The 23,375-nt window shown below is 36.8% G+C and overlaps 1 protein-coding gene across 4 annotated transcripts in view; it reads left to right on the plus strand.

Annotated features, from left to right (window-relative positions):
• Nucleotides 1-8,220: 8,220 nt before the first annotated feature.
• LOC128211687 (protein FAM193A-like) overlaps nucleotides 8,221-23,375 on the plus strand; it is a 28,706-nt gene continuing 13,551 nt past the window's right edge. For 2 of the 4 annotated variants that reach the window (XM_052916701.1, XM_052916704.1), the window contains exons 1-7: nucleotides 8,221-8,504; nucleotides 18,229-18,388; nucleotides 18,538-18,581; nucleotides 19,088-19,186; nucleotides 19,892-19,998; nucleotides 21,555-21,584; nucleotides 23,191-23,346. In XM_052916701.1, coding sequence (XP_052772661.1) covers nucleotides 8,361-8,504; nucleotides 18,229-18,388; nucleotides 18,538-18,581; nucleotides 19,088-19,186; nucleotides 19,892-19,998; nucleotides 21,555-21,584; nucleotides 23,191-23,346 — 740 coding nt within the window. In that variant the 5' untranslated portion in view covers nucleotides 8,221-8,360. Of the gene's footprint in view, nucleotides 8,505-15,700; nucleotides 15,859-18,228; nucleotides 18,389-18,537; nucleotides 18,582-19,087; nucleotides 19,187-19,891; nucleotides 19,999-21,554; nucleotides 21,585-23,190; nucleotides 23,347-23,375 lie in introns of those variants that run through there. The other 2 variants (XM_052916703.1, XM_052916702.1) reach the window with 2 other exon arrangements.

The following is a 23,375-nucleotide window of genomic DNA, read 5'->3' on the forward strand; positions in this document are numbered from 1 at the left end:
ACAGTCATATTGTGATTGCCAACAAGTCATACATACAGGAGGCTATCATGAGAGAAGATGTATGTCCTTCAATAATTATACTGTCACACTGTGATTGCCAACAAGTCATACATACAGGAGGCTATCATTAGGGGAGATACATGTTCCTGCAATAATAATACTAGCTATGTGCGATTGCCAATGAGTCAAACATACAGGAGGCTATCATGAGAGAAATTAATGTTCCTTCAATAATTCTACTGTCACACAGTGATTGCCAACAAGTCAAACATACAGGAGGCTTTCATGAGAGGAGATTTATGTCCAACAATAATTATACTGTCACATTGCGATTGCCAACAAGTCAACCATACAGGAGGCTATCATTAGAGGGGATTTATGTCCATCAAGAATTATACTGTCACATTGTGATTGCTAACAAGTCAAACATACAGGAGGCTATCTTTGGAAGGGATTTATGTCCATCAAGAATTATACTGTCGCACTGTGATTGTCAACAAGTCAACCATACAGGAGGCTATCATGAGAGAAGATTTATGTCCATCAAGATTTATACTGTCACACTGTGGTTGCCAACAAGTCAACCATACAGGAGACTATCATGAGAGGAGATTTATGTCCATCAAGATTTATACTGTCACACTGTGATTGCTAACAAGTCAAACATACAGGAGGCTATCTTTGGAAGGGATTTATGTCCATCAAGATTTATACTGTCACACTGTAATTGCCAACAAGTCAACCATACAGGAGGCTATCATGAGAGGAGATTATGTCCATCAAGATTTATACTGTCACACTGTGATTGTCAACAAGTCAACCATACAGGAGGCTATCATGAGAGGAGCTTTATGTCCATCAAGAATTATACTGTCACACTGTGATTGCCAACAAGTCAACCATACAGGAGGCTATCATGAGAGGAGATTTATGTCCATCAAGATTTATACTGTCATACTGTGATTGCCAACAAGTCAAACATACATGAGGCTATCTTTGGAAGGGATTTATGTCCATCAAGAATTATACTGTCACATTGTGATTGCCAACAAGTCAAACATACAGGAGGCTATCATGAGAGGAGATTTTATGTCCAACAATAATTATACTGTCACACTGTGGTTGCCAACAAGTCAAACATACAGGAGGCTATCATGAGAGGGGATGTATGTCCATCAAGAAATATACTGTCACATTGTGATTGCCAATGAGTCAAACACACAGGAGGCTATCATGAGAGGAGATGTATGTCCATCAAGAATTATACTGTCACACTGTGATTGCCAACAAGTTAAACACACATGAGGCTATCATGAGAGGAGATGTATGTCCATCAAGAATTAAACTGTCATATTGCGATTGCCAACAAGTCAACCATACAGGAGGCTATCATGGGAGGAGATTTATGTCCATCAAGATTTATACTGTCACACTGTGGTTGCCAACAAGTCAAACATACAGGAGGCTATCATGAGAGGAGATTTATGTCCATCAAGATTTATACTGTCACACTGTGATTGCCAACAAGTCAACCATACAGGAGGCTATCATGAGAGGAGATTTATGTCCATCAAGATTTATACTGTTACACTGTGATTGCCAACAAGTCAAACATACAGGAGGCTATCTCTGGAAGGGATTTATGTCCATCAAGAATTATACTGTCACATTGTGATTGCCAACAAGTCAAACATACAGGAGGCTATCATGAGAGGAGATTTATGTCCAACAATAATTATACTGTCACACTGTGGTTGCCAACAAGTCAAACATACAGGAGGCTATCATGAGAGGGGATTAATGTCCATCAAGAAATATACTGTCACATTGTGATTGCCAATGAGTCAAACATACAGGAGGCTATCTTTGGAAGGGATTTATGTCCATCAAGAATTATACTGTCACATTGTGATTGCCAACAAGTCAAACATACAGGAGGCTATCATGAGAGGAGATTTATGTCCAACAATAATTATACTGTCACACTGTGGTTGCCAACAAGTCAAACATACAGGAGGCTATCATGAGAGGGGATGTATGTCCGTCAAGAAATATACTGTCACCTTGTGATTGCCAATGAGTCAAACACACAGGAGGCTATCATGAGAGGAGATGTGTGTCCATCAAGAATTACACTGTCACACTGTGATTGCCAAAAAGTTGAACACACATGAGGCTATCATGAGAGGAGATGTATGTCCATCAAGAATTAAACTGTCATACTATTATGAGAGGGGATTTATGTCCAACAATAATTATACTGTCAAACTGTGGTTGCCAACAAGTCAAACATACAGGAGGCTATCATGAGAGGGGATTTATGTCCATCAAGAAATATACTGTCACATTGTGATTGCCAACAAGTCAACCATACAGGAGGCTATCATAAGAGGAGATTTATGTCCTTCAAGATTTATACTGTCACACTGTGATTGCCAACAAGTCAAGCATACAGGAGGCTATCTTTGGAAGTGATTTATGTCCATCAAGAATTATACTGTCACATAGTGATTGCCAACAAGTCAAACATACAGGAGGCTATCATAAGAGGAGATTTATGTCCATTAATAATTATACTGTCACACTGTGATTGCGAATGAGTCAGACATACAGGAGGCTATCATGAGAGGAGATGTATGTCCATCAATAATTATACTGTCACATTGTGATTGCCAACAAGTCAAACATACCGGAGGATATCATGAGAGGAGATATATTTTCCTGCAATAATTATACTAGCTAGGTGTGATTGCCAATTAGTCAAACGAACGGGATGCTATCATGAGAGGAGATGTATGTCCATCAAGAATTGTACTGTCACATTGTGATTGCCAACAAGTCAAACGAACAGAAAGCTATCATGAGGGGAGATTTATGTCCATCAAGAATTATACTGTCACATTGTGATGGCCAACAAGTCAAACGAACAGGAGGCTATCATGAGAGGAGATGAATGTTCCTTCAATAATTATAATGTCACACTGTGATTGCCAACAAGTCAAACGAACAGGAGGCTATCATGAGGGGAGATTTATGTCCATCAATAATTATACTGTCACATTGTGATTGCCAACAAGTTGAACACACAGGAGGCTATCATGAGGGGAGATTTATGTCCATCAAGAATTATACTGTCACACTGTGATTGCCAACAAGTTGAACACACAGGAGGCTATCATGAGAGGAGATTTATGTCCATCAAGAATTAAACTGTCGTATTGTGATTGCCAATGAATCAAACATACAGGAGGCTATCATGAGATGGGATTTATGTCCATCAAGATTTATACTGTCACATTGTGATTGCCAACAAGTCAAACATACAGGAGGCTATCATGAGAGGAGATTTATGTCCAACAATAATTATACTGTTACACTGTGGTTGCCAACAAGTCAAACATACAGGAGGCTATCATGAGAGGGGATTAATGTCCATCAAGAAATATACTGTCACATTGTGATTGCCAATGAGTCAAACATACAGGAGGCTATCTTTGGAAGGGATTTATGTCCATCAAGAATTATACTGTCACATTGTGATTGCCAACAAGTCAAACATACAGGAGGCTATCATGAGAGGAGATTTATGTCCAACAATAATTATACTGTCACACTGTGGTTGCCAACAAGTCAAACATACAGGGGGCTATCATGAGAGGGGATGTATGTCCGTCAAGAAATATACTGTCACCTTGTGATTGCCAATGAGTCAAACACACAGGAGGCTATCATGAGAGGAGATGTGTGTCCATCAAGAATTACACTGTCACACTGTGATTGCCAAAAAGTTGAACACACATGAGGCTATCATGAGAGGAGATGTATGTCCATCAAGAATTAAACTGTCATACTATTATGAGAGGGGATTTATGTCCAACAATAATTATACTGTCAAACTGTGGTTGCCAACAAGTCAAACATACAGGAGGCTATCATGAGAGGGGATTTATGTCCATCAAGAAATATACTGTCACATTGTGATTGCCAACAAGTCAACCATACAGGAGGCTATCATAAGAGGAGATTTATGTCCTTCAAGATTTATACTGTCACACTGTGATTGCCAACAAGTCAAGCATACAGGAGGCTATCTTTGGAAGTGATTTATGTCCATCAAGAATTATACTGTCACATAGTGATTGCCAACAAGTCAAACATACAGGAGGCTATCATAAGAGGAGATTTATGTCCATTAATAATTATACTGTCACACTGTGATTGCGAATGAGTCAGACATACAGGAGGCTATCATGAGAGGAGATGTATGTCCATCAATAATTATACTGTCACATTGTGATTGCCAACAAGTCAAACATACCGGAGGATATCATGAGAGGAGATATATTTTCCTGCAATAATTATACTAGCTAGGTGTGATTGCCAATTAGTCAAACGAACGGGATGCTATCATGAGAGGAGATGTATGTCCATCAAGAATTGTACTGTCACATTGTGATTGCCAACAAGTCAAACGAACAGAAAGCTATCATGAGGGGAGATTTATGTCCATCAAGAATTATACTGTCACATTGTGATGGCCAACAAGTCAAACGAACAGGAGGCTATCATGAGAGGAGATGAATGTTCCTTCAATAATTATAATGTCACACTGTGATTGCCAACAAGTCAAACGAACAGGAGGCTATCATGAGGGGAGATTTATGTCCATCAATAATTATACTGTCACATTGTGATTGCCAACAAGTTGAACACACAGGAGGCTATCATGAGGGGAGATTTATGTCCATCAAGAATTATACTGTCACACTGTGATTGCCAACAAGTTGAACACACAGGAGGCTATCATGAGAGGAGATTTATGTCCATCAAGAATTAAACTGTCGTATTGTGATTGCCAATGAATCAAACATACAGGAGGCTATCATGAGATGGGATTTATGTCCATCAAGATTTATACTGTCACACTGTGATTTCCAATGACTCAAACATACAGGAGGCTATCATTAGAGGAGATGTTTGGCCATCGAGAATTATACTATCACATTGTAATTGCCAACAAGTCAAACATACAGGAGGCTATCATTAGAGGAGATGTTTGTCCATCAAGAATTATACTGTCACATTGTAATTGCCAACAAGTCAACCATACAGGAGGCTATCATTAGAGGAGATATATGTTCCTGCAATAATTATACTGTCACACTGTGATTGCCAACAAGTTGAACACACAGGAGGCTATCATGAGAGGAGATGTATGTCCATCAAGAATTATACTGTCACACTGTGATTGTCAACATGTCAAACCTACAGTAGGCTATCATGAGAGGAGATTTATGTCCATCAAGAATTATACTGTCACACTGTGATTGTCAACAAGTCAAACATACAGGAGGCTATCATGAGAGGAGATTTATGTCCATCAAGAATTATACTGTCACACTGTGGTTGTCAACAAGTCAACCATACAGGAGACTATCATGAGAGGAGATTTATGTCCATCAAGAATTATACTGTCACATTGTAATTGTCAACAAGTCAACCATACAGGAGGCTATCATGAGAGGAGTTGTTTCTCCATCAAAAATTATTCTGTTACACTGTTAAAAGCCAACAAGTCGAACACACAGGAGGCTATCATGAGAGGAGATGTTTGTCCATCAATAATTATTCTGTTATATTCTGATTGCCAACAAGTCAAACATACAGGAGGCTTACATTGAAAGGGGTGTATGTTCCTGGAATAAATATAATGTCACATTGTGATTGCCAACAAGTCAAATATGCAGAAAGAAGATACAAGTTTCATTGATACTACAAACTAGTGTCATTGGCACGAAATACGTGAAGGCTTGAACAGTTACAAATGACCTTTTAAGACCATTACCTTGCGTCTATGTGGTTCCGCGTTGGTTTTGCGAATAGAACATGTCAAGGCTGAATTGGTTCTAATTGAAAACAGCGTAGACATGCTGATCGTTGAAATCAGCAACATGTATTTAAATCTTGCGCGATATTTAACCAATACTTAACATCAACGATCGGCGCATCGGGATCAAACCATATATTGCTTTGGTACCTAGCGTGCTGTTTCAGAATCAGCAGCAAGAAAATCCCGTGCTATCGCACTTATGGTCAACGAACCGAACAGCTCGAATCGGTGATAAAACCATGAATCCTCTGTTCGATAGTCTGCTAGTTTAAAATCAGCCACATTAATTAAACCGTCTGCGATAATCAGCACATATCGTCAACGAAGCAGCATCTCGGATCGGTGCTCAAACCATCCTCTTTTCCGGAAGAATGTAACGGTTGACAGTTTGAGAAAAACACAGACGATATGTGCTAACGTAAACAAGGACGCAAATGCGCGCCGATGAAACAAAAAATAATGACCTGGGTCACTATAAGTTTTTTAATGTTTTAAATCCATCATTGTTTGTAGATATGTGTATAATAGTATGTAGTAATAAACAGTGGGAGTCATGATACAATAAAGAATAATATCGTGAACAAAAAACAACACTATTAATGTATATACGGATGCTCCGAAGGATGGTCGGTAGCTGTCGACAGTTGCCTGTGTCCATGTATCAGAGTGAAAATATTGAGTTAAATAAATAAGCAGAACATACTTTTTTGTTTAGCCTAAAGCATTTACAAGCTCATCGTCACACAAACAATTATACGTAAAACATAAGAATAAACATTCATTCAATTTTCATTTTTGTACTTGTGTGTTTTCTCCACATATAGAATTCGGTGTCTCTGTTTTATCTAGTGTACTGTTTAAGTTTTCGCGCAGTTAATAATTGCCAATTTGTCAGTAAATGCACTTATACAATTTCAAGTATAGTTGGTTACACTGGTGACATAGTCGTTAATTGGTCCATCCACTGCTGTTGTGAAAGGACTCGTGACAATGATAGACGCGGCTCATAAATATATTAGAGCCTCTAGATTGCAGCTACAATAAAGGTATTACTGCGGAGCCGTAATTTCTCAAAATATTGGGGTCGCAGTCGCGGCGCCTGCGGTCAGTTAGTACTACGTGTGTTGGCACCTTTACCATACTGGGGTCATTAGGATAAAATAAGGATGAAAAAAGTGTCATTTTTGATAATCATTGATGGGCATATTGACGGAACATTATATCAAAATGCTACAGGATGCACAGGAAACTTTGTCGAAAGACCCCAGTACTTTTGTCTGTCAACACACTGAGCAATTGCATGTTTTAATTCCGATCGTAATGCCGTGTCGCCTTCGGTCCAAGACTTTATGATTATGTTATTTGTGTTGTTATATTCATAGGGATGGATTTGAGATGTATAAAGACTCAAGGTTTTGGTTCAATGTTCATGTTTACTGTGTGAACGATTAACAAGTGGTATGAAAGTGTACAACATCAGTTCATACTAAACAATACATGCAACAGAGTTTATGATTAATTTAAGTGTTTGAGTACTGTATATAATACAACAGTTTCTTGTATCATTAAACAACAGATACATGTATACATATATTTTTTTCAAATTTTATTTTTCGTCATTATATTTACTTAATTTATGTCATGTCTTAGTAATGTCTATACTGTATATCATTTTCATATATTATTCAACATTATATATTTTTTAATCTGATAACATTAAAAGCTGCAGCTTAAAGGTCTTTAAGTATAAAGTAATGTATACAATTAAAATGATAATACATTGCCACGAAAACATATGTGAAGACTGTCTCAAGCTTAAATACATGTGCTTGCATCATAATTATAGTATAATTATTACACTATAGTAATTATTATATTGTATACTAGACCGTATAAGTTTGTGCCCAGGATTAAGATTGTCCACATTGACTTTAATTAAAAACTGGTGTGTGGGTGAGTCCGTGATTAAATAAACTAGATTGTATCATTTTAGACAAAAGATGCCAAAATTTTCCTGAGTAAGGAAATCGAAGCCCGCATAGTAACCACGTTGGAAGCCTATATTTTTAGGCTCTCATTGGAGGGGAGCTCGTCTCAAATTGTATCTCCTCTAAAGTAAAATCATGGACGCTCAGTTATATCATAGTGTAAACCAATTTGTCTGGTTCCATGCCTTCTATAGACTTAAATAACACAGTGACAGGGGAAGGAACTATTCATTATATATTATCTTTCGAAACCGCATTTTACAAATTAAGTTACAGAATCCGCGTTAATGAAGCCGCATAATAAACCACGCACCTGCCATGCAATGAATTATGGGAAGGATATTGTTGCCCCGATCGCCATATTGGATTTGACTTGTATCTGGAGACATAGTATACAATCTTTGCAGGCTGAAATCTAAAGGCTTGTCCTTGTAAATGAAAATCAGATACCACAGAATACCCTTGTAGTATATGCTTTAACCATGAGTGGGGCAGAAAGCAAAAAATCTAAGCGCAAAAAGGTGAAAAAACCTGCTGTCTCTAAGGCCGCTTCGGCGATCAGCCCAAGCAAAACTTCAGTGAACTCAGAAACTCCCACTTCGGTACATTCTGAGCTGAACTCTGAGGTAAAACCAAGGCTAATGCATTTTCTTATCATTGCAATGTATTGGTTTTGTATATTTGTCTGATTTACTTTTTTAATACACAATTAGCACTGACTGACTCATTGACATTGCAGTTGTTGACATGTCTTGCCAATTCGGTTCCATCGAAATGCTTTTCAAAATAAATGCTAGGTACTCCAAATGTCAAATATGATAATTGTTTGGCAAAGTCGGTCGTTATCTTGGCACTGTCATATGTAATTTGATGTATGACTTGGATATAAAATCTAGGACCTCAAGTTGGTGCATGGGACGACATAGCCACAATAATGTGCGTTTAGAGAACTTTTTTAACATTTGGATATTCATTTTGTTCCCTAAACGCCACAAGTAAACTGAGCAGTACCAATGTAAAATATATTCTTCAACTATTACTCCACAATACTTAACCCTTCACTGTTAAATTAAAACACAAAAGTTACATTATTTTAGCCAATACCTTTTACTTATTGCACTTAAGTGTTTTATGAAACACAAATAATTAGTTTAATTTAGATCGACTTCTGTCAATAAAGCATCGCCATTTTGATACCATCTAGCAGGTGCCCTTTATCTTTCTGCTCAATATATTTAGCGCTGGGATCTGTCATTCTTGGCTAGGAAAACAACAAGTGGGTTATGGACATGTAGAGTCGCCAAATAAAAAATCGTCAAAGACTCTGAAGCTGCTGTTTATATGGACTAGGGACGACATAAACCTGATGCGTTACAATTGTCTTAATCACTTTCTTTCCAATAGTTTACATTTAACTTGCAGTTTAGGCATGTTAAGTGACTCAAACCACTTTCGCGTTTGTTATTTAATTGATCACTCCTCTAGATTTTCAGTGGCACCTGGTTATTGTGTTATTTTCTGTCTGCGTAATGTCCTGAAGAACATTGACCCATAACTGCTTTGATCATGGAGAAGTTAGCTAATAAACAACAAGTATATAATTAAAATCTGATAAGATTTACCATGATGGAACAAGGATTATTCACCGCATCACATGATATTCTAAGGTACTCAGCTAAATTTTGCCCCGGCTTCTAATTCAACAAGTTGGACTAGTTGAATCATCAAATTATGGAATTAAGGTAATTTAGGCCCAGCTAAAATTTCAGCTTTGGACACTAACTCCAGTAGACAAACTCAGTCTGGTCCAACTTAATTTATTTTTGCATGAATGGTGTATATTAACAAAATGAACAGAAAACGAGCATAGTATTAATTATGTTTTAGTGTCTTTAAAATTTCAATGACTGGTTATGAACACAAACAAACTAGCCTTATTTGACAGCTCATCATATTGTGTAGAAGACAAAGTTAGAATTTTGTTAGGCTGAAATGGTTAGTGGGTGGTCATTTTGCATCACCCAAAACTTTTATTTTTTGCTGGCAAAAAATAAAAGTAATGATTAAAATAAAAGTAATGATTTTTCTGAATGATCCTGGAATACGTCAAAAAATGGTCGATGGGTCAGTGCACTATGCTTTTCACAGAGTAAAAATGTGCAGATTCCAAGATTGCTTTGGATAAATCTTAGATTTCTGTTGTCCCTTGCAATTGTGTTGTTGACAAGCTTTGTCCACCTCCGATCATTGATAATGAAACTGAGGTTTTTGGTGATACCGCGACCGTAACACTTCTGGATGGAATTTTGCGTACCCTGTTTCTAGCTCTCGTAGAAGTAGGAGTTTAGCATGTTGTTGGACTGTTGGCTGAACTTAACAGCAAATTTAGGTTGGTATCCGTTGATATACTCATGAAGATCACTTATATGGGCCTGGAAAAGAAGAAGCCTGATGGTCTAGGATTGTGCCCTTGGTGTCTTCTGATAAAACCAAAGAATTTTTTCTGCGAATTTACTAAGGACCTGATGCTTTCGATGGTACAGGAACTAAGATTTTACAATCTTACTGTTTTCCTTTGGACTCAATAGAACTTAGCTTGAAGAGATGCCTTTGAAGAGGTTTAAGGCTTCAACCAACCCCGGCCATGTCATATCCACTTGCTGTAGTGTGCTAGCTATTGTATGTATGGTCCTGATAAGCTGTGATGTGCAAGAGCAGATTTACGCCAGTGACAAAAAAGAATCAGTTGTTTTGTTATACTGCCGCAACAAATGTTTGATAATTGAATCTACCTATGCTTTTTATGCCCCCAAAAGTGGGCATATTAAAATTGCACCTTCCATCCATCTGTCCGTCCGTCCGGCTCTGTAACTTTCCCTTGTATGGACAGATTTTAAAATAACTTGCCACATGTGTTCCACATACCAAGACGACGTGTCGCCTGCAAGACCCGTGTCCCTACCTCAAAGGTCAAGGTCACACTTAGTGTTTATTCACAATGGAGTGCTGTATATAAGGACATAGAGTATAGGTTGTCGTGTCCAGGCTGTAACTTTCCCTTGTATGGACAGATTTTAAAATAACTTGCCAAATGTGTTCCACATACCAAGACGACGTGTCGCGTGCAAAACCCGTGTCCCTACCTCAAAGGTCAAGGTCACACTTAGTGTTTATTCACATTGGAGTGCTGCATATAAGGACATAGAGTATAGGTTGTCGTGTCCGGGCTGTAACTTTCTCTTGTATGGACAGATTTTAAAATAACTTGCCACATGTGTACCACATACCAAGACGACGTGTCGCGTGCAAGACCCGTGTCCCTACCTCAGTGGTCAAGGTCACACTTAGTGTTTATTCACAATGGAGTGCTGCATATAAGGACATAGAGTACAAGATGTCGTGTCCGGGCTTTAACTTTCTCTTGTATGGACAGATTTTAAAATAACTTGCCACATGTGTTCCACATACCAAGACGATGTGTCGCGTGCAACACCTGTGTCCCTACCTCAAAGGTCAAGGTCACACTTAGTGTTTATTTACAATGGAGTGCTGCATATAAGGACATAGAGTATAGGTTGTCGTGTCCGGGCTGTAACTTTCCCTTGTATGGACAGATTTTAAAATAACTTGCCACATGTGTTCCACATACCAAGACGACGTGTCGCCTGCAAGACCGGTGTCCCTACCTCAAAGGTCAAGGTCACACTTAGTGTTTATTCACAATGGAGTGCTGTATATAAGGACAAAGAGTATAGGTTGTCGTGTCCGGGCTGTAACTTTCCCTTGTATGGACAGATTTTAAAATAACTTGCCAAATGTGTTCCACATACCAAGACGACGTGTCGCGTGCAAAACCCGTGTCCCTACCTCAAAGGTCAAGGTCACACTTAGTGTTTATTCACAATGGAGTGCTGCATATAAGGACATAAGAGTATAGTTTGTCGTGTCCGGGCTGTAACGTTCTCTTGTATGGACAGATTTTAAAATAACTTGCCACATGTGTACCACATACCAAGACGACGTGTCGCGTGCAAGACCTGTGTCCCTGCCTCAAAGGTCAAGGTCACACATAGTGTTTATTCACAATGGAGTGCTGCATATAAGGACATAGAGTATAGGTTGTCGTGTCCGGGCTGTAACTTTCCCTTGTATGGACAGATTTTAAAATAGCTTGCCACATGTGTTCCACATACCAAGACGACGTGTCACCTGCAAGACCCGTGTCCCTACCTCAGTGGTCAAGGTCACACTTAGTGTTTATTCACAATGGAGTGCTGCATACAAGGACAAAGGGTATAGGTTGTCGTGTCCGGGCTGTAACTTTCTCTTGTATGGACAGATTTTAAAATAACTTGCTACATGTGTTCCACATACGAAGACGACGTGTCGTGTGCAAGACCCATGTCCCTACCTCTAAGGTGAAAGATACACTAAGTGTTTATTCACAAGGGAATTCTGAATATAAGGACATAACAGTGTAGGTTGTCAAGTATGGGTGGTATTTTTTTATGCTCAGAGGCAATTTAAAATAACTTGCCATATGTATTTGACACGTAAAGGCAAGATCAACTTTTCATGTACTGACCTTGTTCGTAGGTCAATGTCACATTCGGGGGCATTCGTCACATACTGTGACAGCTCTTGTTTGAGTTTTATTTCTGCAGCAAAGGTTGTAATTCTGTATTGTGAAGATGGTATTAAATAGATGTGTTATTCTGAGAATCTCTGAACATTTCTTTAAAATCATGCTTTTTCTGGAAATTATCATGTTACTTCTGGAAATTGCATTCCCATCAATCACTGATTATTGTGCTGGCTTTTGTTATCATTGTTATTGGAATCTTTGTGCACAAAGACTTGGTCTTAACACAAAAACCAAGATATTCACATACATTGTACATGTATGTATGCATGACCCGATGATGACAGATGTGAAGCAAGGGTCATAACTCTGACTTTAATAATTAATGAATTATGCCCCTTTTTCTTTTAAATTACAACAGATGATCATGAGCAGTGGGAGCTGCTTTCACTGCTGTTGTTCATAAGGGTTTTAAGTCTCGTAAAAGTACAATTTTTTTTTTTAAATTGCTTGAAAAATAATGGAGCGAAATAATCTTGGGGTACCAGCCCCTCCTGCCAATGCGTAAAACAATATTAGATACAAGTAGTGACTTATTTGTATTATACAGTTATTTTTATGGGATTTTCAAGCTCCAGGACTGTTAAAGTTGCCAAATTGGCAGGCTCTGTACACCATATAGGGTCAATGTTGGCAGGCTCTGTACACCATATAGGGTCAATGTTGGCAGGCTCTGTACACCATATAGGGTCCATGTGTAGTTGTTAACTCGAAATGAAGCTTGTTTTGAAGTGATTATATGCTGTATGTAAATTGCATTAGATATTTTGGTTTTCTGCGTTAAGAATATCCCAGACATCATAATAGTGTCTGAAGTTAATTGTTTTCCTCAATTGATTTTAAAATTAATTTGTTCTTCGATTCTCAAGGAGCGAAACTGAGATGCTGTTTCTAAGAAATGTAGAAGTTGCCGTATGTTTTCAAGTGGCAATCAATCCCCATTGCAATTGATTTCTGATATCTGTTCATATTTTTGTTTGCCAAAGACCTGTATTATGTAAATTATGAAGTTAGTGTAGCAATTTTTAACCAGGATAAATTAGAATGAGGATGATGTTGGTTGGGCAGATGTCAGACATTGGTTTAGGCCCAATAACTTAAGTTAGCATTGATGGATAGTGATGAAACTTGGTGTGTAGGTGTGATGAGCTAGCTTAGGATTGCTTTTTTTGGGTAACTCAATTCCACCTTCTGCCACCCGTTGATTACTCTCTTTTATTTCTGAGGTAATAATTGTATTTGTTGGCGGTTAGTGAGTTAAGTTAGAAAAATCCAAATTGAAGCTTACTTTTTCAATAAAATCAGAAGAATCCAGTCGAAAAAGCATTTGTACGGCCAAATTTGTTTTGCTGTGGAAATACCTCTGTCAATTCAAAATCGCTTTTTTAGAAGACAGTTTGATATATCCATACCTACTTTACACAGTAATTTTAAGTTTATGCTAAACAATTTTTTTTGCAGTACTATGTGATTTTATTTTTGAATAAAGTGAAAAATTTTAGGAAAATAACCTGAACAACTAGTAATATTGTTTCCATGCAATGTAATTATTGAAAATCTAGCATTTTTTATTCCACACAATACAGTTTAACTCTTAAAAATCAGATTATGCATTGCTAGAAAAAAGCAGAGCATTTTTTCCATACATAATTTGTAAGAAGAGGTACACTGCTGTGCTAATTAATTGCAGACTTGATTAGTGGAGGATTTGGAGTGTTGAACTTATTGTAGGATTAAGCTTACTGGTGGCTTTACTCTGGAATATTCCTCATGTGGCATAGTGCCAGGGTATTGGATCTAGACTTGCCTATGTCTGACCAAGAGAGGTTGCAAAAAATGGAATGGATTGTACCAATAATATTTTTTTCTTAGAGCTAAAGAAACAACATCATTTTCTGACCAAGAGACATTGCAAAAAATGAAAGGATTATACCTTTACATGCTTTTCCTTTCTCCAAATAAACAACATATTTTTTACCTATATGGTTATTATTTTTAAAAGTTACGAATTATTTTTGATGTTATTTATTATGAATGTATAAAAACAAACATAAAGAGCAGTGTATTGTACACAGAGTGCAGTGTATATATATCTTTACTTGAGCCATTTAAGCAGGTTTATTTTCAAGTACCGTAAAGTGATTGTATTGTTATAGCCCTGATATTGTTATTGTGGATGTTAGAATGCAAAAATTGCATTTTAATATTGGCTATAATATTATCAAAACTTGAAACTTCCAACATTTTAAATTGACAGTCACATTGATATATAAAATGCCACCGCAGTTTATTAACATTAAGTGTCACAGATTGCAAAATTGTTGAAACTTAATTGGCGTTCACTCAGTAAAAGCCTTTGGGATATTATTTCATTGTAAATGAATACTTAATTAGTTGTATAGAACTTTTCATTCAAATGTAGACATACATTAAAAATAAACCAACGGTAATGTTCTTTTTAATTTACCATTATGATCAATAAAGAATATTTTCAAAGCTGATTGAGGAAAGCCAAAAAGGTTTTAACATAATATCATAATAATTAATGGCACTTAAAGAATGGTCTTGAATCCAAAGAATGGTCTTGAATCCAGTGTTTTTTTCCTAACCAGCTTGGGGTAAAAGTTTGATTCAAATAATAAAAAATATTTCTTTTGTTCCAATTGTTAAAAGAAATTGCCCAATTTACTTTCTTAATAAAACAATTGAACCCTAAACTATTTTTGTGTGAAAGGGTGGATGTATTCTTAAAGAAACAAAAATATCTAAAGCATTTTTGTACATTTCTATGCAAAAACAGGAATTTTCATTTTTTCTGAAAATGGCGAGAATGGTCCAAAAAACCAAAGGCTTTTGAAATATTTTCTTGGCCTAAAGAAATTCCAATACTCAAGGCCCAATGTGCGTGTTGTATTTGAGAGGGGTTCGGTTTGGGATGTCTGGGGGTGGGGGGGGGGGGCACAGATCAGTAGAAACCTATTAGGAGTTCTGATAGAAACATGTTAAGAAATCCTTTCAGAAGACGGATAAGCAATGGTTATGGTAAATAGAAGCATTCCTGTTGAGCATATGGAATGCAAAAACATGCTGAGGTGCAGTAGCCAGGCTACAGAAAGAGGCATGCAAAGATCTTGTGAGCTGATAACTGAGACTTGGTCTTGATTTTCGTTTTTTTATGCTGACTGGATTAGCTGTACTATTTTGCTCACTGTTTACATCCAGTAACATTAATAATATTTACTGGAACTTGTTTTAAAAGATAATATAATTTAATAATATTATATTTCATTTCTGCTTGTGACCGGGGTTTCAGTATGATGGACTTATATTGTATGCAGGTACAGGTATACTGGTGTTATATTAGCTATTCTAATAAAAGATGTAATGCACATTTGCAGAACTTTGTGATATGTTCCGAGATATTTAGCTGCATAGGCAGAATTTTGAATCAGGCAAGATATTATATTGAATTGTGAAGGCTTTGGACAGGCACTCGGTCTGTCCATTGCTAATAAAGAGACATGTGTTGTACTGATATTTAAACTAGAAGGATTTGTTAACGTTTTATTGGGTCAAACATTGTAAACATAAATTCCGTTGTATAATGTAAACAAAATGGTTCTTTCATCATCAAAAGTTTGAATTTGAGCTCAATTTCATATAGGATTTTTTTTCTCAATTATTTATATATAAGATTGGCTTTTTTTGTGTTGAAATGGCATCTTTTGAATTCATTCTACAATAAAGATATTGTGCATTTATATGAATGAAATATTTCTTCTATTCATATATTTTGTTGATTATTAATGACCTTAAATAATTGATTTTCTGAAAGAAGAAGATACCTCATTATGCTGACACCAAATGATAATGAACTATTTCTTTCATTCATAATTTTTGTTGTTTATTAATGACCTTATATAATTGGTTTTCTGAAAGAAAAAGAGTATAATTTTCAGAAAAAAATAATTATCAGTAGAAACTTGGCATCAGAAGCATTATATACTTTGTTACCAGGAATTGCAACAGTCTCATGGAAAACCTGTATTTCACCTCGCCTCATTATCCATTCAGGGCTTCTAAAATTGACAATTGGCTTGTCTTGATTGATTTTGACCAAGCTGGACCGATTTCAGTGACAGAAAATGGCTTGAAAATTGGTTTGGTTTTTAAAAATAAATAAACTATGATTTTGGTCCAAAACGGTTTTGTCAGTAAAAAATGTAGAAACTGTAAATTGCATAAACCCTTTGTGTCATGCACACATCCCCAAATACCCGCATAAACATGTCAAGGTAACCATCAGACCAACTGACCAGCTGCTTTATTCTGCTATGATGATCACTCGATATCTGTTAATTGTTAGATGATTGTAATCAGTCCAAACATGTTGTACATGTAGATCACCAAGAAAACTTTAGAAAAATTGTTTACAATTTAAGTAGTTTTCAGGGGGAAAAAGGGTGGGGTTGGGTCGATTTGCCCAGACCGAGATTTTAAATTTTTTAGAAGCCCTGGATCGATTTAAACATATATTCTTCTTCACCAAAGGACACGACTTCTAATTGGCAATAACTTAAACCAATTTATCTACAAATAAATTTTATCAGGGTCTTATGAAATGTGCAACAATTACGATCATGGAACTTCTACACAATTATTATTATGTGTACAACAATCTACAGTGATATTTCCCTTTAATGTTCGCAGAGCTGGCTGCGTTTGTATGACTTTGCAGAAATATAATCGCAAAAAACATCAGTGAAACATGATAGGAGAATGGAGAGGGAATTAATTTCGTGAGATATATTTCCTGATAGTTCTGATTGTTCCTTTGTTGCATCATTTGTTCAGTAGGTGGTATCCATATGTTCAGCTTCTACAAACCAGGCAAGGGAATACTTGTGGCAACATGCCATTGCACTATTAGAACTCCCTCTTGATACATACCTGCTTCTAGTCTGGAAACCAGCCATGAAAGAAAGATCTGGTTCATTTGTGTATTTAAATGATTGCAGTGTTCTAAGAATGCATACACTTACATTGTTTTTGTTCTGAAAGGCTTTTTGATGATCAGTTTTTGAGCATCTTTAGTTATTTAAAGCCCATTAAGTTAATAGTTTGGTTTCAAACCATTCATGGTTTTAAGACCAATATAAATTAATTGCTAGATGTTCCAGGACAGTACCGGACGGATTCGCAAATACAGACCCGAGTTCAACATTGTTATTTGAGTTAAAATTTAAGGGGCGGCCGAAAAAATAGGGGGCTAGCGGGGATGAAAATTGAGCAATTAATTCATAGTTGCCTAAAGATGAACTCGTTGTACATGTACATTGTAAATTATAAATTTTTGGTTTAAGCTTGGAGTCGCCAAAGGTTAAGGTAATCTATTAATAGAGGTGTTTGCCTCTCACTCAAGATATCTTTGATTCAAGCTTTGAAAGGCCAAAATTATAATTGATCTTATGATATATGTTTTTCCCTCTCACCAAAGAGACCCTAAGTGCAAGTCCTTCTAGGGTTAAACTGGGTTCTCCATCAAAATGAGCACCAGTACAGGCTGGTTTGATGTTCATGAAGCAGTATCGGCATAGTTAGAGCATGGTTCTATTTTAAGCAGCTGCTAAGGTCACAGCCAAACTGAATATAACCTAATATCACCTGAACATACAGCCTAAAATTGAATGTTTATTTGTCTTTTTCAGACCCTGAAGAAGCTAGAAAAGCTGATGGATGCAGATGATGAGACTGCGCTCAAAATGTTGTCGTTTCCCCGTGGCACCAATCCATTCCTTGATCGGGAACGATGCCTTTTGTGTAACTGTGAACGGGTTGACCCGCCAGAGGCTGACGCCATTAGGGCTGGTAGGTGCTCTTTTTGTTTTATTGTTTTATAAAGAATAATGTGTTATTTGGTCTCATTGCCTCAGCCATGATTTGAAAAGGACAGGGTGCTAGGTCAGAAAGGGCATTATCAGCTGTTAAAACCTATTGTTTCATTTCTTTCTTTACAGAAACAGCAGAAAGGCAGTCACCAGAAAACAACCCATTATCTCAGGTATGCATTGAAAGACAGGGGCATAGCAAGGTTTGTGAGGACCAACTCTGTTTTAAAGTTTATGTATTATGTGCTGATTTAAAGGATGCATGTCTGTATGAGGTAGAATGATGAGTTTCTATTGCAATGGAAAAGATAAGAGCTACTTTTTTTTACTGAACTTTAACTAATACTGTATGCTCAGATTCTTATAATTCCTTTTAAATATTCTGAACTTTGAATGAAGCCAGGTCACCAAGAAAATCAATGAATTATCAGTTGATGGAATAGGATTGAAAATAATGTCTATGGTGGAAATTTTTTTACAAGGAGAACTTTAAATTCATTTTTAAATGACTATGAATGCCAAATCCCTAACAGAAAATAAAAATGTAACTTTTCTGAACAGATCCTATTTTTGTTGAAATTGTCACATATACATTTATAGGGCATATAAGATTTTCCTAATTATATCTATATAATTAGCATGTATTTGCAATCTTTTCATAATGATAACACTATTTCAGGGCTCATGTCTGCAGTTCCCTCCCCTGTGGGTATGTCCATCATGTCGGAAAGCTGCGGATCAGGAGATCGACAAGAAACCTACACTTGAACAATTCCTGGTAAGTGGGTTGGGCATTGAGGATTGGATATGGGTGGGTCAGATCATTTGATCCATCCAATATCTGAATCTTTTTCAACTAGAAAATCCTTTTTAAATCATGCAAAATTCTTAACTCCCTGTCTTGACAAGTTACACCTGGAATTTCCTGAGCCTTTTTTGAAGATTTTGTGATAAAATTTCCTAAATTAAGGTTAAAGGTTTGATCGCAGAATGTCCCTGAAACAGCCTTATTTTACTGTTTAAAGGTTGTTTCTACAAGTGTCCATTTTCCCCAATATTCACAAAATTTTCCCTATTCTGTAAACAGTGTTTCCATAATTAAAAAAAAATAATAAAAAGCTGTAAAACAAACAAGATCTTAACAAAGCCAGCTCCCATCCTGTATAGAGTATGCATAAAAGCCAAAACATGTTTCTCAATGAAGTATGCCAAAACCTGTTTCTCAATGAAGTATGCCAAAACATGTTTCTCAATAACGTATGCCAAAACATGTTTCTCAATGAAGTATGCCAAAACATGTTTCTCAATGAAGTATGCCAAAACATGTTTCTCAATGAAGTATGCCAAAACATGTTTCTCAATGAAGTATGCCAAAACATGTTTCTCAATGAAGTATGCTCCAGATTTAGTTAGCATGGGAAAAAAGCCTTAAAAATCTTGCAAATACCACAAGGACTAATGCTGAATTTGGGTCATTTTTCAGGATCAGGACAGTGAGCTTTTTTTGCCAGACGTCAGCATTAAGTCTGGATCCGAGCCAACCACTCCTAATGGCTCAATCTGCAGCTGCGATGCTTGCACCGAGAGGAGGTTAGTATTTTCAGGGATGTCATTTGTCTGCAAATGACCGGATAATTGCGGATCTGAGGGCTCCAGAGACTTTTTTTGCAGCAGCAAGTTGCTTTACCCCCTTTGACCCTCATTGGGGCTTAAGCGCCTCCAAAACACATCCCCCAATGGTTTCAGCCCTTCAGATGCCAGGTCAAGCACTTGCTTTTATTTTACTCAGGTAATCCCCTCCCCCTTTAAACTGACCATGTGTCATGGGTCTGAGCATACTGCACATAATTGCTTAATCTGCAGATGTGACTCCTTCACTGAGAGAAAGCTGGTGGTCTAGTTAACCTGCCCCGTCCAGGATCACTGAAGAACTTGAATAGTGCTATATTCTTGCAATTACAGGTCTAAGCTTACCACTCGTAACGATTCAATCTGCAGGTATGACGCCAGCCCTGAATGAAATTTGGTCGTTTAATATAATTTATCACCTCCCAGATCAGTTACATCGGGTTTCATAAGGACTAGAATGATCTGGATCCGAGCCAATAACTCCTAATGACTCAATCTGCATGAAGAAAAGGTTGTTCGTCTATGACTTTGTTGCATTTAACTGCTTAAGGGTGCTTAGTAGAAACCTTACCTAGTCAAGCCTAGTATCCTTATATTGAATTCTACAAGTCTGAGAAGTGTAAATTGTCTGGGGCTGATACGTGTCCAAATTTACAATTTACATGTCTGGGTTCTTGAGTAATTCTGGCCTTGTGCTTCTAATCAATATGTTACAAGTGTAACTAAGATGGGTGATAAAGTGCAGGATTAAACCCAAAAATTAAGATTGATAGCTACAATTTCTTGTTGCTTTATAGTTGTTAAGATTGTTTTGTGCAGGAGAATTGCGTTAGAAGTAGGAAAATTACCTTGAAATCCATATAAATGGCTTTGTAAAACACTTAAGTTTCTAAGCCTCTGGGCCTGCTAGTGTTTTTCAAACCTTAGTTTGGTATTTAGAAATGTGAAAATTGTGAAAAAAATTGAATTTATGACAGTATATCTATTTTAAACAACAAAAGAAAGCAAAGGTACTCAAAGATACAGAATTTGAAGAATTTGACGAGATTAGCAATGCATTTATGCACATAACTTACTTCAAACATTAAAGTCAATACATGTTTGTGTTAAACAGTTATAATTAATATTGTAAGACTGGTCATGGCAGCCATCTTGGCTGTAGTCTAGGTTACCATGGTAACCAGCAGAATGCCAGCTGTCCACAAATACCTCGAGGGACTGTACTATCATAACTGTACAAGTTGACTTTAATGAGTTGAGAGAAAACATGTAAAAAATAAATTGTGAATTTTTAGTCCATTTTTTGTGAAAAAAGTATTATTTTTGGGATTGTGAATGGGGTTGAATTTTCAGTCAGAAAGAAACACTGGCCTGAATACTTCATAATCCAACCCAATTTCCAGGATTGAGGTTTTGTCCTTTATCATCCATTTTAAAGTTATGTGCATAGTGAGCTGTTCAATTTTGCAATCAATACAAATAATCGAAGATCAGATTGGTTATCGCCTTGTTTTCAGTTCGGACGATTTTCTGCATTGTCCGCACTCGTGAGATATTTTCTTATCACCTGCTAACAATGAATGTTACCTTTATTGATAAATCTAGACCAGTGGGTGTGATGTTTGGCTCTCGTTTGTTACATTACCTTGTTAAGCCCGAAATTTGAAATGGGGAGTTTTGCAGCCCACTGTCAGTTCCTTTTAACAATTTGACATACTGTTGTAATAGCATGTACTATAAATCAGGAAATATGCAAACATATGTGCATTTTCTGACATTTGATTGTCCAATTTTTAGCTGTTGTGTTTTTTGAGGGAAATACTTTTCGATAGCCTTGGTGGTGTGCTGTTGCCTTAGGTTATTTTTTTTTAAGATCTTCAAATGAAATCGTGGGAAATTTTGTCACAGACAAAATTACATGTACGGCAAGCCACATAACTCTTGTTTTATTATTGTTGAGTAATGCCCCTTGTTTAACTGATTTTTTTTTACAAAAAGCATTGGTGTTTGCTCCATACTGCTTTTGTTTCTATTGTGTGGAACTCATTTGCTACCTGATATTGTTTGTTAATAAACTTAATTTTCCCCTATATGTCTCAGATATCTGTGTGAATTCCTAATTTACAGCCAAATTTCCTGTAAGACCATAGATCACAGCATAGATCACAGACTGTGCAGAGATGTGATTTGTCCGCAGATTCACAGATTTCTGCGGATCTAATGGCTTCAGCTACCAAAAAAAAAAGAAAATGAAAAAAAAAATTTGAACTGACAAAAAAAGTTAACTGGTTGCTGTAAGTTGTTACTTTATTTGTTGTTGGTATTTACACTCCAGTTTTCTCCAAATTTGAATTCAACAGAGCCCTCAAAAGGTTCCTCAAAAAGCCAGTTTTGCTTCTGCAGCAGGGTGCTTCACCCCCTTTGATCCCCCCATAATTCCATCGCCATTTAGCTGCCAGGTTGATCATGTCCCTCCTGTGTGACCCGGAATCCATTTTGTTGATTGTGTGGAAGCATGTTTTTTTTGCACATAAACCTGACTCCTGTCATTACTCGTCATACGACAATTTTATTTCCATAAATAGATTAATTGATTTACTGCCTTATATCATTGAATAGTATGCTAATCAAAGACTTGCCACCATTTTCAAATTCTGCTGGGTTTTATGTTGTGTCACGGCTTAAGTTTTGCTTATATTTGTGATATCATTATGGTGTTGATTCGGCTTTTCGCGAAATATACTTGTCATGGTACATCAGAGGAACATATAAACCGCTTTTCGGGGTATGGATTTTTGGCAAAATATATTATACAAGATATTTTACCACTAATGAATCTGGCATGCGGGAATAGCATGCACTTTACTACACATAATTTGTTACAGATGTGATATACATCCTACTTAATGTATAAATACATTGTATATTTATACTGGTATCTCCCTTACTTTTCCTTCAAGATGTAGACCAAACTTTAATGCTAATGAGCTTGATAAATTCAATGTTGCAATAACTTGTTTCGCACTCACATGTGTGAAAATTAGCCCATGTCCGTAAGCCCTAATTTAACCTGGTCTTTTAGAAAAAAACATTGGTTTTATTATATTTTGAAAGTTGGGGCTTATAAGTTTATATATTTATATTTTCGTACAGATTAATAGAGTCGGAGCATGACATGGAGACCTCGGAGCTGCAACAATGCTGGATGGACCTTCGTAAGGTTGTGCGATGTCTGTACAGCACCCGAGACGATAATGTCGATACCTCACACCTCCTGTCAGACGAACACATTACAGACTATATACACAGGTATGGGGGATTTATTTTATCTTACAACA

Source organism: Mya arenaria, chromosome 12 (assembly GCF_026914265.1).
Source record: "Mya arenaria isolate MELC-2E11 chromosome 12, ASM2691426v1".
NCBI lineage: Eukaryota > Metazoa > Mollusca > Bivalvia > Myida > Myidae > Mya > Mya arenaria.